The sequence below is a fragment of the Myotis nattereri genome (genome assembly GCF_964212035.1).
Source record: "Myotis nattereri genome assembly, chromosome: 7".
In the NCBI taxonomy this organism is placed as follows: Eukaryota; Metazoa; Chordata; class Mammalia; order Chiroptera; family Vespertilionidae; genus Myotis; species Myotis nattereri.
Window position 1 is genome coordinate 36,199,539 of NC_138082.1, and position 18,734 is coordinate 36,218,272.

An 18,734-nucleotide genomic window follows, 5' to 3' on the forward strand; every position below is an offset into this window, starting at 1 on the left:
AGAGAGTAGAAGGGAGGAATGGAGGGGGAAGGAGAGAAACATCTTGTGAGAGAAAAATTGGTTGCCTCCCACACGTGCCCTGGCAGGGGCTGGGGATCAAACCTGCAACCAGATACATGCCCTTGACTGGGAATCGAACCGATGACCCTTTGGTGCACGGGCCAACACTCTAACCACTGAGCACACTGGCCACGGCAGTCCTTCCCTCTGAAAGGCCCATTCTGCCCTCACCTCGCTGGCCACCACAGAGGGCTTCCAGGAGCAGGTGTCAGCTGGCCCTCATGCCTCCTGGTTAGTCCCAGGCTGGGGCCATGCCTGAGTGTGGCAGCAGGTCCTGAACCCTGAGAATTCCAAGGTGTGGGGCAGGGCCCTGAGCTCTTGAGGAAGGACCATGGGCCAGCTCTGCCTCCCAGAGGAGTCTGGGGGCCCCACTGCTGGGGCTGTGGGTGGATGGCACTTGGACAGGCCCACATGGCCCTGGGGGGACAGGGTTACTGTGCAGGGGCCTAGGTCAGCAAAGGTCCTAAACTGAGCTAAAGCCTTCGGTCAGGAGGCCCAGAGAGGAGCCCATACAGAGCCCCCTGCCTGGCAGGATGCCACTGGGCAGGGCGGGGCAGCTGGTTGGTCCATAGTCTTCAGGGGGCTTAGGTGGAGCCCCTGGGGTTAGGAGAGGGGGCACCCTGATCCAGGTCGTGTGGGAGCCCTGGGACTGGCACAGGAAGTGAGGGGAGAGGGAGAGGAAGTTGGAGGGGGTGGAGGAAGGGAGGAAGAAGGGAGGGAGGCTGCAGCATTTCCCTCCCTGCCCCCAGGAGAAACAGCCTGCTGAAGCTCCCACCATCCTCCCACCTTCTCGGGCGCTAGCCATGGTTCCTGTGGCCGATGGCCCTGGGAACAACTCTAACAGCTGCAGCACAGACAGGGGCACCCTGTCGCAGGCGGCGACCATCGCCTCCATCTGCCTCATCCTGGTGCTGGGCCTGCTGCTCAATAGCCTGGCGCTCTGGGTGTTCTGCTGTCGCATGCGCAGGTGGACGGAGACCCGCATCTACATGGTCAACCTGGTGGTGGCTGACTGCCTGCTGCTGCTGAGCCTGCCGGGAGTCCTGCACACGCTGGGCCAGGGGGAGGGGGCCCAGGAGGGCCCCCTGTGCAGGGTCCTGCAGAGCTTCTATTATGTCAACACCTACATGAGCATGTGGCTCCTCACAGCCATCGCCACCGACCGCTATGCCGCCCTGCACTTTCCCCTGCGGGCCCGGGCTTGGCGTGGCCCCCGCCAGGCTGCCCTCACCTGCGCAGCCCTCTGGCTGCTGGTCATCGGGGCTGTGGCCCTGCCCGTCGCCTGGCTGCGTCCAGGGGAGAGCTTCTGCTTTGGGCGGGGCCACACACGGGGCCCCAAGGCTCTCATCTTCTCCCTGCTCCTCTTCTTCCTCCCGCTGCTCATCCTGAGCTTCTGCTCCAGCCAGGTGCTCTGGCGCCTCCACCGTGAGTGGACTCGGGCGCCGCCCCAGGCCACCACCCCCATCCTCAAGGCCCTCTGCGTGGTGATGGCCAACTTGGCCACCTTTTTGCTCTGCTTCCTCCCACTGCACGTGGCCTTGCTGGCCAAGCTCGTGGCCCAGTGGATGAATGCAGCCTGCCCCACCATCCAGAGGGTGGCCACCTTTGTGCAGGTGGCCTCCCGCATTGCCAACGCCAACTGCTGCCTGGACGCTGTCTGCTACTATTTCGTGGCCGCAGAGTTCCAGGAGGAGGTGGGGGCCGTCCTCGCCAGGCCCTGGCCTTTCTGGGGAAGGATGCCGGGTGCTCCTGCCTGTGACCATCCCGACCTGGGCGCCCAGGGGAGGCAGCGGAGGAGAGGGGCACAGGAGTGAGCCCCGCCACAGCCCTGAAGCAGGAGGTGGGAAGCGTCCCGGGCCCCCACGGAGCCACCCTCTTCCTGCTGCCACAGTGTCTGCAAGAAACAGCCTCCCTGAGCGCAGCCTGACTTGGGTGCTGGCTCAGAATGATGGGTCCTGGACTCAGGACTTTCCCTCTGCAAATAGAATTTAACCAAAAAATTAAAGGACTGCCACCACACGGATCTTTTCCTTCAAAGCCCAGCTTCTCGGGTGCTCTCTCCCTCAGGCTCCGTGGCGCAGTGACCCCGTTTTCGCCAGGTTGAACTCCGACCTCCACCCTCCATTCTCTGAGCACTGGATGACCAGGAGAGGGTGTTACAGAGAACCAAGACATTATTTCTTCTGTCACCTCCAGATCATGATAAGATACAAAGTCTACTGAAGCTCAGGGTCTCCCAAAGCCTCCAACCATTGCAACATAACCCGACTAGGTCCCAGGGCCGCAGGGCAGCCATGTCTCCACTCGGGGTCCCATTTAAAGAGACACAGCTCTCAAATGAGTTTAAAGAAATTCTTTTTAAAAAAGGTTTAACTTGGATTCTTGAAGAGCGTCAAAGAGATCGCCTTCCTTCCCTTTGGGGGTGCCACTCAGGCTCCTTTTCCTCCTCACCCCACCTCCTCAGCTCCACCCAGTGTCCCCTCTGCTCCATGCCTCTCAGTCCCTCCCTCAGCGGGCTCAGGCCTGACGCCTGAAACTTCAGAAGCTGTAGTGTGTGAAGTTCCTCCCACCGGGTCCTGAAAGAGGGCCCTCCTGTGACTCCAGGAAGAGGAGGGTCCTTGGAGGAGAGCCCTGAGCAGCAAGCGACCAGCGCCCCCTCTCAGCTGTGCAGCTGCGCTCAGGGTAGTGGTGAAAACGGTCCTGGCTCTGGGAGGCGGTCGTCCCCCCACGAGGCCGCTGAGTGTGGCCCAGTGGCCCTCCGCAGCCAGAGCCCAGGCCTGACTCTGGGAAGATACTCCTGGCTGCTCCATGGAGACCCCCCTCACAAAGGCCCAGGGAGAGCCAGGGGCCTTGGGCTCCGGCTGTTGGCAAACTTGTGGGAGGAGCAGGGCTCAGCTACTGTGTCTTCACCTTGCCTCAGCACCCTGGTAGGAGCAGCCCTTGGAGTCACCTTCCAGGACTGATCCTTTTGGGGAATCGGATGCCAGAGGCCCAGGCCCCCCCAGCCTGGGGGAATTCTGGGGCACAACAGACTGCTGACTGAGGGCAGCCAGACCAGACCATGCTGAGGAGGGGCCACCATCCTTAACAGGGAACTGATTTCAGTCTCTGTGCCTCAAGCCCTGGAGCAAAAGCCTGGGCTGCTGTCCCGGGTGCTGCTCATCTTGCTCCCAGGCCTGCGTCCAGCACCTGGCAGAGAAGCGGGTGGAATGCTGGGTGGAGGAGCTGGGCCAGGTTGACTGGGGTGGAGGGGTGGGGGGAGCCTGCTTCACACCCCCCTCAGCTCCGGGCCCTCCACCGTCTTCTCTCCTTTCCTTGGCAGAGTGGGTCTGGGTGGGGGCGGGGGTAGAAACGTGACATGTCCCGCTCCAGTGGTGTATGCTCTGTGGGGCCGAGGTCCACTGATCCAACCTTTTCTCTCGCCAAAGAGGATTCTGGGTCACAAAAAAGCAGGGAGTGCCCACGCAGCTGTGTCCAGCTGCGATTAAAGTTTTACATAATTAACAAAGGGAAAATGAATGTTCACTGTGGCCCAAACCAACTTCATAAAAGTAATACGCTGAACGGAAACATGGCCAAAGTGTGAACAGGCAATGCAGGGTGTGGAGACCCAGGGGTGTAGGCACCCGGCACCCCAGCCTCCCTCCTGGGAAGGGTGGCCCTCCAACTCCAACAGCCGGCAGAACAGGGTCTGGGATGGTCTTAGGCCATTCCCACTGATAAAACATGACAGGCTGGGGGGCTTAGAAGCAACAGGCGTTTATTTTTTACAGTCGGGCACAGGGGAGCCGGCATGGGAAGGATGCGGTATGGCCGGGTTCTGGTGGGAGCCACTTCCTCGTTCACAGCTGCCCGCTCACTGTGACCTCATGCAGCAGAAGGGATGAGGGAGTTCCGTGGGGTCCCTGTGCAAGGGCACTGAACCCATTCATGAGAACTTGTACTCCACAGCTGCCCACCCCTTACCTGAGCCTGCCGTGGCATTGCTGGCCTCTGCGCGGAGCCCAGGTGCTGGGCCGGCAGACACTGAATCTGCTCACAGAATAGTCCTCCAGGGGCCGAGGGGTGTCCTCGAGCCAGCTCCCTGAGTGCATGTTCAACGCCTCCCTCACCAGCTGTCTTCTCTCAGCCCTCTGTGTCCCAGGGACCCTCAGATCCAGGGTCAGCCTCATGTAGGTGCAGCTCCAGACATGACTACACCTCATGCCTGTCCAGGTAACTAGAGCCAATGTCCATGATTTGGAGTCTGGAGATCACAGGGTCCCAGAGGACAAGAAGCTGCCCTCCCCCTGGCCTGACTCCTGTAGCCAGACCATGGCACCCTTTGTAGGTCCCAGCCAGGACTCCTGGGGGTGACTCCTGGGCCAGGGATGATGAAGCGCGGAGGTGGGCCCTCCCACCAAGCACCCCCTTTCAGTCACAGCATTTTGGGGCAGTCGGACAGACATGAGCAGAGCCAGGGCACCAGGGCAGAAAGCCCCTGGTGCCCAGCAAGGGACAAACCTGGGAAAACACGAACCTCGTCCCCAGGTTCTGCCCTCCCCCAGCATATTGCTGTCATGCGGTTTAGACCCCCTGACCTTTCATATCGCTGTCATGCGGTTTAGACCCCCTGACCTTTCATATCGCTGTCATGCGGGTTAGACTCCCTGACCCTTCCCTCCCTAGAGATAACATCTAGGCCTCAGCTGTATTTCAGCTCCAGGCCCAGAAAGGCAGCAAAACCAGACAAGCTACGCCTTGGCTGCCTCAGGACCAGCTGCATTGACTAATAACCCCCTGCCCGGGTGCTGACGGGTCAGTGGAGACCATGACCCTGAAAGGACACACCTGGGAAGCTGATGAATATTCTATTGAGACCCTCACCTGAGACCTCCCCTAAGATTCCCACCTGCAAGAGAGATAAATACCCTCTGTGCCAAGGGGAGCACACCGGTGCCTCTCCCTTCCCTCGTCTTCTCTCTAAGGCAGTGGTTGCCACTGGTGGTCCGTGAGGTCCGAAAGGTTGGTGATCGCTGCTCTAAGGGACCCCAGGAGACCAGGGGAGCAATGGGCATCGGCAGCTCATCCCAGTCTTACCCCCAAACCTGTCTCCAAGGCCCCCTTTTCTCTGACCACCTAGGGAGGCAAAGCAGCCCAGCCTCGGCTCCTGTGGCTTTTTCCATGCTCAGCTCGTCCCTGTTGCACTGCCCAGGTTTCATAAACACCCCATCCGAGTGTGCTTTCGCTGCTGCCAGTAAACGCTTGCTTTGCTGCACGGTGTCTCTTGACTGAAATCTTCCTTCAAGACAAGAACCGAGGTCTCATCATCTCGCTGGTAACAGAAGGACCCACTCTGCCTGGTGCTTTCGATCGGAGTGACCCTGAGAAACAGCCCCGGGACTTGCCTGGAGGCCCCTGGAGTCCCCCTGTCTGTGAGGCGGAGGCCTTGGTCCCCGTCTGTGACATGGAGGTCAGTTCAAGAGGCCAACGGTTGCCCCACATGGTCACTAATTTCCCTGTCAAATGCTGTGGCGGCTCTGGCTCAGACTCAGGAGGTTTTGCCCGGCTGGGAGAGCCCCGGCAGCAGCCTGTCTCAGGTGTTGGCTTTGGGGCCTGGAAATGAGGAAGGATGTGATAAATAGCCGCCATCTGTGACATCCAGTGGCGATGGCTCTGACGAAACAGTCACTGTGTCGAGGCTGCGGCCAAAGATCCTCGGGAAGGTGCCGGCCGCCGGCGCCGGGTGAGTTACTAGCGGGGTCGGGTGGGGCCACATCTTAGGACAACGTTGAGCAAACAGCAGCCTCACTGTGGGCTCTGGGCCTGTGGGAGATGACTGAGGGCGTTTGCTCCGATCAGACTCTGTTGGATGGTGGGGAAGGTGGGTGGGGTGAAAGTTTGCCTTTCGCTGGACGAGACTTGGTCATTCATCCACGTGGGCCGGCGGAGGACGCTGGGTCGGTCACCGTTTCTTACTTGCATCACAGACACAGAGACTTCTCCTCCAAGGCCGACTTTCTGGGGACCCCGGCAGCAGGGAAGTGGCGCCAGAGTGCTCCTCCAGGCTGCAGGCACCCGGGAGCCGGTGGGGACACACATCTGTGACGTGAGAGCTGCCCTCAGTCACCCGCGGCTCACAGTTGTTCTCACAAACAAAACGCCCTCGGTCCTGTGTAGCAGGCTTTTCTGTAGGAAGCCAGAGTCCACACGTTTCGGGTCTCGTCCTCCCTGGTCAGCTCGGCACCGTGGCCTGGGGACAGCCAGCCGTGTAAAGCAGCGGTGAGGCTGTGCTCCGACAAACCTTCATTTACAAGAGACGGCAGGCTGAACCTCGCCTGCACCTCCAGACCCGGCGGGCGCTGTGCTGGGGCACCGCGGCTAATCTGTGTCGTCTCCTGGGCTGGTCTCCTGACTGCAGCATCGATGACAGTGCATCACAAACTCTTTTTTAAAACGGAAACGTATTGAGGCAACATTGGTGAATAACATACATTTCAGGTGCTCGAGACAGTTCCACCTCCCTGCCCTCTGCTGAGCGCCCCCCACCTGACGTCTAGTCTGTCTCCATGTGTTTGGCCCTGTGACCCTGGCTTTAATGCAATGCAGGGCCTGCCTCAGGCTCTGAGAGGAGCCTGAGTTCCCATTAGCCCAGGACACTCAGCCAGGGGACTTAGGGCGACTCCAGCACGGAGACTGCACCGCGGGGCACAGATGTGACGTGACGTTCAAGCCCCGTTTCTGTCCCGGGGCTGCTCCTGGGGCCTGAGGGCAGTGGATCTCCTGGTGGAGGTTTGAGCCCCTCCTGTCTCTGAGCAAGCCGACTGACGTGGCGCAGAGCCCACCACAAATTTGCTCTCCTGTGAGCCAGGATGTGGCCTGAGCTAGAAGCATCTCGGTGGAGTGATTTGGTTCCCTTACTAGAGTCAAGTCCAAGTTTCTGAGACGGAAGGTTGGATGAAAATAGGAGGGAATCCGGGGAAGGAAATCTACCTTTTGAAGTGTTTAAAGGAACAGCGATTACGTGTTTGTCAGTAGGTCTCAGGGACAATTACAGCAGGGTTAGTAATGAGAAAGACGGGCTCTTGGGCCTGCCATCTGAGGGGAGCCCCACCTGGAGCGGGAAGGGGTTGGTGGGGTGAACTAAGCCTGTGGCCTCAGTGCTTTGTGGGTGTGGACCCCAAAATATTAGTTACTCCACGTGGGGAGGGGCTGATCAATAAGCCTTTGCCATTCCCCATGTCCTTGCTGGGACGACGAGGCAGGCAGGGGGTTCAGATTGGAGAACCTGGGATAGGGACGCATCACGAGGCTTCCAGCAGAGGCCTCATGGTCTCATGTGTGTCTTGGAGGAGGTTAGTCTGGCCACATGGCTGCACCGCTGAGATGGGGCAGGCAGACATCACAAGATTCCCGGGGACCGCAGGGGGACACGCTGCGTTCATCCGGGGTGACAGGGCTGCCCTTGTTTGGTGCAGGTATTGAATGTGAGAAGTGGAGGAAGCAGGTGCAGAGGGAGATGCAGGGATGAAAATGGGGGGAAGGGGGAGGGGTGCTCCCCCGCTGCCCACTCTTGGTCCCTGAGGCCTGTCCCTGCACCCTCAGCGGGATTGGGAGTGTCCGCTGTGTTTCCCACATTTTCATGACCTTCTCTGAGTGCTTTTTGTTCCTCAGACCACTGACCCTGTCCACACCATGATCATCTGGCATCTGGCTGCTCCCGGGGAGGTGACAGGGGCCTTCGTCAGCGTGCCCAATCGCACAGCCGATTGTAGTTCTTCCAGGACGGACCACCTGCACGAGTGCAGCCTGCAGGGCAGACACCAGCAGGTAGGTTCAGAATTCCAGGTGAAAAAAGACAGAGCCTGAACTGCGAACGCCATGCGTCATGGGCAGGAGGAATCTCTGTGCTCCCTGGCCTGGCTGGTGCGTCTCGGCCCGGGAGCAAGTCTCTGGTATCTCAGGGGGTGGAGGTTGCAGTGTGGCACACTCTCAGCTTCTGGTTGTGAAGCCACAGGCAGAACTGCCACTCACGGGGCCGCACTCACACCCTGTCACAGGTGGGACACTCAGAGCCGGATCCCAAGTCAGCGTCCCGGCCGGCCGGCTGTGGCTGTAGCTGACCACCTCAGTGACCCGCATGGACAGTTACTGGCAGTGTCGGGTTCTGGACGCTGTGCTGTGCCCTCCATACAGAAGATCCTCCTCGGCCATGGCAGGTGCCCAGTACCCCAGGTTACAGTGGACAGACCGTGCCAGCCTCATTCACAGGATCATTCAGGGTTGCTGGGGTGAAGCCTGTTGTCCTCCAAGTGGTGTGGACTTTGCCCCCCTGCCTGGTGGCACACTCTAGGAGCGCTGAGAATTGAAGGACAGCTGGATGCCCACGACTGGGTTCACGTCCCATGGCAGCCAGTGGCAGTGGGCTGAGCCAACGGGGTCCACGGGGGCCCAGGGTCAAGCCGTGCAGGCAGGGCCTCCAGCTGCCAGGTCTCAGGCCCTGCCCTGCCAAGTTCTAAACTGCCCACAGTCCTCAGTTCCAACTGTCCTTGCGAGCGGCCAAGCAGGGGCTGAGGTCAAAGGTGGCAGGAGAGGGGTGACTGTTTGACTTCTAAGGTTCCTTCCAAATGCAAGACCAGACCTTTGAGCAGGGGAGGGTAGTCAGGGGTCCTGGACAATCTTTGTTACCCTCATCATTTGCTGGTGGGCCTGGCTAAGGAGTTTGACCTGGGAGCTTGTTCAGGGCACTTTTCCGAGTTGAGGTTAGGGTGTGTCCCAGGAGAGGGTTCAGGAGATAGGGCCTGCCCGTGCAGGGTCACAGCTGAGCTCAGACCCCTCTGAAGTGTGCTCTGGGAAACCCTGTTCTCAGAGGTGTCACTTGGGGTCGAAGAGGGGCTGGAGAAGAGGGGTGCCTTGGGGAAACCAGTTTGAGAGAGGACAGTCCTTTGGCAGGATAGAAAGAAGCTAGGACAATTCCTGGGGAAGTGGAATGGGAAAACTGAGACAAGAAAATTAAACAAGGCCAAACAGTTTGGGCAGCTTGCGTCCAGCTAATGAATTGCAAGACCTTATCTTCCCCAACCAAGAGCAAACGATTCATATCCTCCTCCCCAACCAGGGAATATATAGCTTCAATCACCCTGGCCTGGGAAAATAGGGAACAAAGACCCAATTAATGCCATCTGTGCCAGCTATATCCCAAGACAGATGGAGTTGGGGAATAAATAACAAAAAAACCCTTAAAACCAGACAGACCTTATAAAAGTAAAATAGACCAAAGAATAATCCAAAACTCCCCTATGCACGCATTTTGATGCATCAGCATATTAAAAATTCACCTGGAACGCTGATGAATATCCTGGTGAAACCCTCTCCTAAGAGTCTCAATTGTAGAATAAAAACAGGATAGAAAGTCCTCAGGACAGAGATTCAATGCGGGCTCACTCTAGGGCACGCCCATGCTCCTTCCTGGGCAAAAACTTTTTATTTCTAAGGGTCCCCACACGACTTGCAACCAGGGGAGCAGTGGGCAGTGGCAGCTCGACCCAGGCTCACCCCTGGTCCTGTCCCCAAGGCTCCCTTTTCTCTACTTCCCAGTGAGCTGAAGCACCTCGCCTGCCGCACTGCTTTCCTACAACATTCCAGAGAACCGACTCGGAGCACCACCGAGGCTCTTCCTGCTGTTGCTTCTTCCCTAATTCCTTCCTTCGTTTCCTTGTCCCAGCATTAATTAACATGCTCTCAACCCCATCTGAACTGGTACTGCGAGATCTTTCCGGCACGAAGTCAAGAACCCACACATTACAGGCTGGCCTGAGGCACACCTGCTCCGGGGCAGCCCCTGTCCAGTCACAGTCCTTGTCCAGAGCTGGACTCAGGGCTAAAGGATGGGGTGCGGGTGCTGGTGGTGGCAGCGTCCACAGGGCAGGTCCCCCAGAGCCATCAACACATTCAATGATTCAATTTTTTCCCAACTTTGTTTAAACTAAAATTTAGTTGACCAGGTTAGTCTTATGAGCAGAGTTAATCCAACCCTTGGTCCACCCCGAAGTTCTGGGGCCTGGAGAGCCGACCACACCCAAATACCCTCTTTCCCCTCCAGGGCAGGGCAAGGGGCTGCACCGGGGGCCCCCATCTATGCGAGTTCCATTGGGAACCACAGCCGTGGAATCATAACAGTGTCTGACATCCGTGTGCTTGATCAGTCATCACTCAGCCACACAGCGGGACCACAGGAGGGACAAGCCACAGGGGCTTCATATGAGAACCAGATGCCTCAGTGTCGGGGTCAATAGAAGGGACTTATTAAGTAGTAGTGATAAAAACATCCCATGTGCAGGGTCTATAAACCCAGTAAGATGGAAACTACTTACGAATGAGAGTCACACTGATAGAAGGTACATTTATAAAACATACCCCAAACTGTAATTCTGTCAGGCCTTCATTGGAAATGCTATGTGATCACTTACATAATAAAATAAAATCAAGGAAAAAAATATTTTAGAAAACAGAACGACACTCTCGCTGTGCTTCTGGATTATTTTATTACACAGATCAGCAAGAAAATATTGTGCTTGCTCCCCTACGAACAGAATGACGCGGAAGGACCCCACAGAGTCGGGTCCAAGTCACCTGCAGTTGCAGACGTTGCCTGAGAATCATTCTCTAAGTAGCCTCCGTGTGAGCCACTGAACGACCACTTAGGAAAAAACTAAAAGAGAAAATGTCAGTAGAGAGAAGCGTCTGGCAGTGGCAGCCTCACCAGACAGCAGGGCGACCGGTGGTGGGACTCCCTGACATGGCAGCCCGTGCAGCTGCGACTCCGAGGCCTTGTGATGCGGTCCCTCTAGAAGCCACCGTCTGCTGGGGAGGATGTGGGAGTGCCAGGGCAAACGCTGGACGGGAACTGGGCTGTGGAACGGAGTTCATGTGAAGTGAAGGGTTTGCATCCTTGGTACCTGATTGGATATGGGGACCTTGTGTGGGAACTGTTGTTTCCCCCTCCTGACTCGTAGAATAGAGGCCTGTAAACGCACCCTTCCGCAGCGCCGAGTGGCTGTGCTGCGTGGGGCCCCATGGGATGGCCTGAGCCCACAGAGGTTGTGAATGTGGAAGTCTAGAGCATCCTCTGAACAAGAAGGGTTAGCACTCTGATGAATGCCATGTGAGACTCTGTACAGTACTTGGCCCTGTGTGGAGTAGATGGCCTCGGGGCAAAAGTCGGTGCGCGCCACCCAGTGGTGGCCACTGGGAACCGCACCTGAAATTTTCCATTTGAGCCACTAGCTGGCTGGCTGTTGATGGAGACCACTTTCAATGGACACAAAGTAATCCTGAAACCTGAAGTCTCCAACGTCTCCAGTGATGCCAGAGAAGATGGGACCTGTATATGTTTATACAGGTGCCCGGCAGCAGGGGAATGCAAGCAGGTGCTCATGTCCCTGAGCAGGGCGCCTCTGTCCCCCGCACCGACTTTGGAACCGCTGAGGAGCTATGGGATTCCACTCCAGGGGACAGGGCCCTGCGAGCAGCTCTGCATTGACCAAGTGCTGCCTGGTTTGTGGACGGCAGCCGGGTGCTGATCTCCAGGCCCCTGAGTGAGTCCCTGGTCCTGTGGCAGCGGTGCTGGGCGCTGGGTGCTAGACAACGTGCTGGTTGGAACTGGGCCTGGGATGCTCAACTGGACGCTGGACATGCACTTCGCCCCCACCTGGCTTCACCCCTGCCTCGAGCGCAGAGAGGCAGTGATGTGGCCACCAACCAGCCACAGCCTGGTGGCCATCTGGGCTTTTAGCTTCGGGCTGGTCCGGGCCGTGCACTGGGCCTCTAGTTTACATATAATTGAAAACACTTGTTTGTAATGTTATCATTGTATCTTGAAATATATGAAAAAAATAACCTTTGCCCTAGCCTGTTTGTCTCAGTGGATAGAGCATCAACCTGTGGACTGAAGGGTCCTTGGTTTGATTCCGGTCAAGGTCACGTGCCTGGGTTTTGGGCTCGGTCCCCAGTGCAGGAGGCAGCCAATCAACGATTCCCTGTCATCACTGATGTTTCTCTCTCTCTCTCTTCCTCTCCCTTCCTCTCTGAAATCAATAAAAATGTATTAAGAAAAAATAACTTTTAACTTCTATGTTAGTAATTGGTTCATCAAAACTCTATATGAACATTGTATTCTTTTCCATCAAATGCAGTTCCTTAAATTTAATTTGTGTTTCCAATCTTAATGGATAGTCCTTTACATTGCTAATTGCATCTAAAATAGAGATTCTAGCTCCTCGAATCATTCTAAGAATTTCCGGATGGATAGGCTTTATTGCAATGTCCATGTGCCTGTTTTTCTTGTACTAATTTACTGATAATGTTTACTGCCTGAGCATCGGCAGTTTCTGTCCTGGAAGTAGTTGTGCAGAGACCAAAGGGGCTTTGGGGACAGACATGCCAGCCGCCTCCCACCTCCGACCCTGGTGCTGCCCCGTGAGGAGCCCTCTTTCTTGCAGGGGTTGCCACCTCTGCTCTGCGTGCTGCTGCTACAGTGACCACCCCTCCCCAAGCACCACCTGCCGGTCCCACACAGGCCCTTCTTTGAGGGGAGCTGGTGGCCCTCACCACCCTGTGCCCTCTCTCAGGGGCCTCTTCCTGGAAGCCCTGCCCAGCCCTCTGGAAGACACATAGGGCCTGGCTCTCAGGCCCTATGCAAGGTGCCCGGCTCCCCTACTGTCAGGGGGCCACTCCAACGAGGGGAGGAGGCTGGGGTTCAGACAGAGCAGCCGCACTGCCAGGCTGGGTCGGGGAGCCCCGGAAAGTGGGGTGGGGGTTCTCTCCTGGACCTTCTCTTGGTGGCGTCCCAGGGAAAAGCTGACCAGGACCTGTCCTTGGTTCTCCCTCCTGTCCTCAGCTGGACGATAGGGAGGGGCCTTGGGCTGGATGGGGCTCCAGGACCCCCAGCTGCGGGGCCTTGGTTCTCTTGGGGTGAAAGATTCCAGATCCACTCTGGGGAGGAAGTGGCTGAGGGGTGGGGGATCTGCCCTGAAGGCCCTGTGATTGGCAGGGTTCACCTGACTTTGAGGACCTGCTGCCTGAGGGTCAGGGTGCTGGTGGATGAAGGGGTTGGGGGCCACCATTCATAATGTCCCAGCAGATTTCAGGGTGTCCTAGCCACTCAGAACCCCCCTGGGCCGCTGGTGCTGGGGCGTGTCCAGGGCAGCCGGGAGCCCTCAATGGGAGACTCTGCCTTTGGGTCTCCCCAGGCCCAGGTTGCCTACCTGGACTGTGGCCTTTCCTCCTTGGTCTTTTTATTTATTTTTTATTGTTTTGTTGCTTAAAGTATTATAAAGAGTATTACATATGACTCCTTTTTTCCCCACCCTTGACAATCCCCTGGCCTCCCCTATCCCCCAGTGTCTTATGTCCATTGGTTATGCTTATATGCATGCATACAAGTCCTTTGGTTGATCTCTTACCCGCCCCCCCTTCTGCCCCGCAACCCTCCCCGGCCTTCCCACTGTAGTTTGACAGTCTGTTCGAGGCTGCTCTGCCTCTGTATCTATTTTTGTTTGTAAGTTTATAATGGTCTTTATTATCCATAAATGAGTGAGATCATGTGGTATTTTTCCTTCATTGACTGGCCTATTTCACTTAGCATAATGCGCTCCAGTTCCATCCATGCTGTTGCAAATGGTAAGAATTCCTTATTTTTTACAGCAGCATAGTATTCCATCGTGTAGATGTACCACAGTTTTCTAATCCATTCATCTACTGATGGGCACTTAGGCTGTTTCCAGATCTTAGCTATGGTGAATTGCGCTGCTATGAACATAGGGGTGCGTATATCCTTTCTGATGGGTGTTTCTGGTTTCTTGGGATATATTCCTAGAAGTGGGTTTCCTCCTCGGTCTTACCTTTGATTCTGACGCTGTCAAGAAGAGGCGGGACAGACCTTGTGGAACAATGGGGGCGGGGGAAGGGGGGAATCAGGCCAGCTCCACCTCCTCAGAGGCCTCTGCCAGGCCAGGGAGACAGGCAGGGCTGGGGACAGTTTATTGACGAATGGTGTCTGGGGAGGAAGTGGGGGTGGGTTTTGTGCTCCTCAGCCAGGGACCTGGCCTCCACATGGGGCTCACAGGGAGCCCAGCGGCTGCTGCCCCACCCGCCTCTGCCCAGGCTCCTGGCCTCTGCACCCCTCTTTGGGTGTCTGGGTGCCCTCAGGCCCTGAGGCTGGCTTCCCTTTGGGGGTTCGATACTTGTTCTTCTGACTGTACAGCAGGTTCCTCTGGAAAAGGCGGGGGAGGTGGCCATGGTACAGCAGGACCGCCAGCACCATCCCTGCAGGAGACGAGTGTCAGACATAGGGCCCTTGGGCTTCTTGCAGCCCAAGACACCTGGGCACTCACACGCCAGACTTTCCCTAGGATGGGACGGGGGGCCTGCAGACCTGGGCTCGGGGGAGGGGGTGACAGCAGCCTGGGAACCTGACCCGGCTCCCTCCCCTCCCCAAAGGAAGCAGCCCCTGAATGGGCTCTGCAGGCTTGCCTACCAGGATGCTTTGTGTGGCCTGTTCCCCAACCATGAGCCACGCCCAGGGCTAGCCTTGCCTCTGCCCCTGGGAGCTCCTGGGGACCCCAGTGCCCGCCGCCGGCCCTTACCTGTCAGAGGGCCCAGCCAGTACACCTGGGCGTACTCCAGCAAGGTGTGCCCTGAGCAGTGGAAGGTAACGGAGGCGGCCAGGGCGGGGTTGAAGAAGGCAGATGTGAGGGGTCCAGCTGTGGAGGAAGCATGGACAGGCCTCGTGCGGCCCTACCTGGACCAGAGCCACCCTCCGAAATCCCCACCCTGAGTCCTACTGTGCCCTGGCCGAGGTGGGCTCTTGGCACCCAGGCAGGGAGCCCAGTCCATCCTCGGCCCCTGCACTGATGGGGTTACGGCAGGAAGGACACTCAACCAAGGCCAAAGCTTTCATGGTCAGGGAGCAGCCGGGGGAGTCTCTCCAGGGACATCCAATGCCCAACCTGACCTCTCACCCCTGGGATGGACTCATCTCTCCCAGCCCCTTTCTCCAACACATCCCACCTTGAGGGAGGTTGTCTTAGAGAGACAGAAAGAGAGAGACTGAGAGAGAGAAAGTGAGAGAGACAGACAGAGGCAGAGATGGAGCAATACGGGGACAGAGACAGAAAGATAGGGAGGCAGATAAAGACAGACAGACAGACAGAGACCAAGAGACAGACAAAGAGATAAAGACATCGTGGAACAAAGCAACACCAGGATTTTGGGGAGATTTGGACGAGCAGCCAGAGCCAGGCCAGCGTCTCTGAACCCCAGGCCAGGCAGACCCGCCGTGAGCAGGGGCCTCCCGGGGCAGGCCTGGCCCTGTGGACAGGGAGCCTTAACCCGGCAGGTGGAGGCCAGGTGTGGGCAGTGGTGCTGACTCTGTGGGAGGCACCCTGGGTGGGTCCTGTGTAGATGCCGGAGCTTCTGGGTGTCACCTCAGGTGAGTGTCTGGGCCATCTGGCCGCAGAGCTCTGCCCCTGACAAGCTCTCTGCTCAGCCCTGCCTCGATCTCCCCACCTGTGCATGGGCCTCAGTGGCAGCTTTCTAGCCATTGGTGGCCCAGGTACCACAGTCAGTGACACAGAAAGTGGGCCCTCAGGGCTGGGTCTGTCCTCCCTGGGAACCCCACAAATGGAGACCTTGGGGAGCTCGGCCTCAGCCCCTTCCTGCTGCGTCTTCTGCTGCGTCTTCCCCCGCCTGGAGCCAACAGCTGCCACGGTCACAGGTGCCCTTCCCAGAGAGTTTGACGAGTCCACGCCCAGCACAGGGGCACTGCAGCCACTTCCTGAGAGGCGTTCCTGTCCTACCCGACCCCGGCCCCGGTGCCCAGGGGCAGAGGGCGCGTGCAGCCCAGAGGACCCTCCTCGGGGCAAATCCCACAGACTGCAGGGCCCCAGCCTGGCTCCTCCGTGTCCTGGCCCAGCGCTGTCCCCAACTCAGGACAGCTGGAAAGTAAGGTCTGTGGTCAGTGGCTCTCTGCTTTTCCACGAAGGGGGAAAGGCCCCTGTCTCACTGGGGGCAGGCCCAAGTGGGGGACCTCAGGATAGGGGACCTCCATCTAAGGGCCAAACGCAGAGCGGGGCAGGGGGAGGCTCAGGGCGGCTCCCACAGGGGATGAAGGACCCATGAGAATTTGGTCAGGAGGTTTGCCTGGGTGGGAGGAGTGACCCCAAAGGGAGGCGGAGTGTCTGCTGCCACCCCAGTAGCTCTTGGTGCCGAGAGGGGAGGTGGAGACCTGGGTGAGGAAGAAACAACAGGACCCGGCCCCCTGGGAAGGGGTGACAGAAGACGCAGGACAGAGTCCCAAGGGACAGAAGATGCAGGGCTTGCCCACTGGAGAAACCGCCGGCTGCCCATCTGCCCCTGAACGCAGCCCCTGAACTCCCCAGCTGGCCACTTTGCTTTCTTAGAAAAGCATTTTCGTGTCTACGCTGCCATGCAGAACACTCACCGCATACAGTGAGGGGGGCCTTTCTGCTGGTTCAGCTTCTGGAAGGAGCTCAGAGTGTGGAGAGGCCTGGCCAGGAGGAAGGCCCTGACAGGGGCCTGGGGTCCCACCTGCCACCTGTGTCCAGCCCCACTGGTCATACCACCACCTGCTTCCCAGGAAATGGGCTCCCCAGTGTCTGTGGCTCGCAGAGCCCTCAGCTGGCAGCCCCTTTCCTGCCCACAGCTGCTGGCGGCCCTGCCAGAGGTTCTGAGGAGACGCAGGGGAAGACGCCCAGGTCTCACCTGTGTAGGCGATGATGGTGACCAGCAGGGCCACGGCTGGCACTCTGTAGACGGGAAGGCTATTCCTGAGGCGGAGGAGGGTCAGATGGAAGACGAAGGCGCAGGCGCCCTCCACCAGCGCGCCGTGGGGGACGGTCGTGCGCAGGGCCGAGCTGCAGTGTTCGGCCATGAGGTTCTGCAGGACATGCAGGTCACTGAGCTCCCAGGCCCAGTAGAGCCGGGTCAGGGCGCAGGCCGCCCGCATGCCCAGCTCCTGGGCCGCCAGCTTGAGCAGCGTGCCGGGCAGAGAGGCCTCGGCCAGGAGGAGCTCCTGCAGGGACACGGTGGGGTTGGCCGAGGCCCCTTCGAAGGTGGCCCCGTGTGCCAAGAAGAGCAGGAACAGCAGGGTCAGCAGCAGGTCGGGCCCGAAGCCGCCCGCCCAGGGGCCCAGCTCTGCCAGCATCCGCATCTCCAGGCAGCAGGCCCCCAGCTGGGCCGCACCCGCCGCCTCCAGGGCAAAGCTGACATAGGCACCTTTGGGGAGCAGGGCCTTGGACACCCTCCTGGCCGCCTGGCACAGGGCAATGGTGGCCAAGAAGAACGAGAGAGACACGTTCAGACCAGCCATCGGCTCCAGGGGCTCTATGGAGCCAGACTGAGCAGGGAACCTGAGCTGACGTATCGGGGCTGACCCACCCCAGGACCCAAGGGCGGGGGAGCCGTGGAAGCGTCCATCTGGGCTGGCACTCCTGGGAACGCCACACCTGCACCCTCACCTCCATCCCACCTGCTGCAGACCCAGGAGCAGAGCCAGGAACGCCCACAGCAGACCGGCCCTCACCCAGGCGTCTTCCCCAGGGCGTGAGACACACCGGGACACGCACCCCACTCAGCCAGCCCAGGGCTGCAGTCTGGCCACAGCTCTTCAAAGCCTCCATCGAGCGCCATGCCACACCCAGGCTCCCAGCTCCACGCTGGCAGCTCCCTGTGCCTGGGCTGAGCCCCCACGTGGGCGGGTCCCTGGCTCTGCCTGCACTCTGGGTCACAGGCCACCAGTTCCCTGCATGGAGGCAGGCATCTGTGGGGCCAGGTGTCCCCCACAGGAAGCCCTGGGGGCTCCACGAGAGCTGCTCTGGGCGCCCAAAGAAGCTGAACCAGCAGAAAGGCCCCCCTCACTATACGCGGTGTGTTCTGCAGGGCAGCGTAGACACATAAAGTGCTTTTCTAAGAAAGCAGAATGGCCGGCTGGGGAGTTCAGGGCCTTCGTTCAGACCCCGGGCCCTTGGCACGTAGGGGTTCCCTGGGAACACCTCCCCACCCCTACTATGTGCCAAACGGACCCCTTCCTGAGGACACATTGCTGGGCCACGTCTCTCCAGTCCAGAGGGACCTGAGAGTCAGGGACACTGCCATCAAGATTGGTTTGGATTCCCTTTCTGGGAGTCCAGCTGAGCATGACGTCACCTGGCCGCACCCCAGCAGGCTCTGGGGCTGGCTCCCCGGAGCTGTGGCAGCGCCTTCCACGGGCAGGGTGCACGCAGCGCCCCCTTGTGTTCATCCCACCGGAATGTTTCCTGGGGAACAGAGGGCTTCCCTGTCCTGCCCACTTCCCCTCCCTTCCATTCCTCGTTTTTATTTTTCTAATCCAATGCTTGTGCCTGCCAGACTCTGCTTGCACAGAAGGGAGCCTGAGACCCGGGAAGGGGAACCCACAGCATGGAGGACAAGGAGCTGGCTTTTTTCCTGGTTGTCCCCAATTTTGAGGGCCAGGACTTTTACGGAGAGGGTGAGGTTAACCCCAACAAGAATTCCACGCTGGGCAGCCCTGTAGGAAACCCACCCACCATCCCCCTTGCCCACCAGACCGCACCCCGGATGGCAGACAGACCCGGGCAGACTCCAGCCTGGGGGGTGCGAGCTGCCCCTGTCCTTTC

At 58.6% G+C, this 18,734-nt stretch overlaps 2 protein-coding genes across 2 annotated transcripts; one reads left to right on the top strand and one right to left on the bottom strand.

Annotated features, from left to right (window-relative positions):
* Positions 1-863: 863 nt before the first annotated feature.
* On the top strand, positions 864-12,578 carry LOC308522567 (G-protein coupled receptor 35-like; the record flags this gene model as incomplete). The annotated part of the gene is made up of 3 exons (XM_081096025.1): positions 864-1,754; positions 7,714-7,869; positions 12,540-12,578. 3 exons carry the CDS (start codon positions 864-866, stop codon positions 12,576-12,578), a joined length of 1,086 nt encoding a protein of 361 aa, XP_080952151.1.
* A 1,580-nt stretch (positions 12,579-14,158) lies between these two features.
* Positions 14,159-17,428, bottom strand: LOC308522636 (putative aquaporin-12B; the record flags this gene model as incomplete). Its single annotated transcript, XM_081096109.1, has 3 exons — positions 14,159-14,364; positions 14,685-14,801; positions 16,822-17,428. 3 exons carry the CDS (start codon positions 17,426-17,428, stop codon positions 14,159-14,161), a joined length of 930 nt encoding a protein of 309 aa, XP_080952235.1.
* Between the last annotated feature and the right edge of the window lie 1,306 nt (positions 17,429-18,734).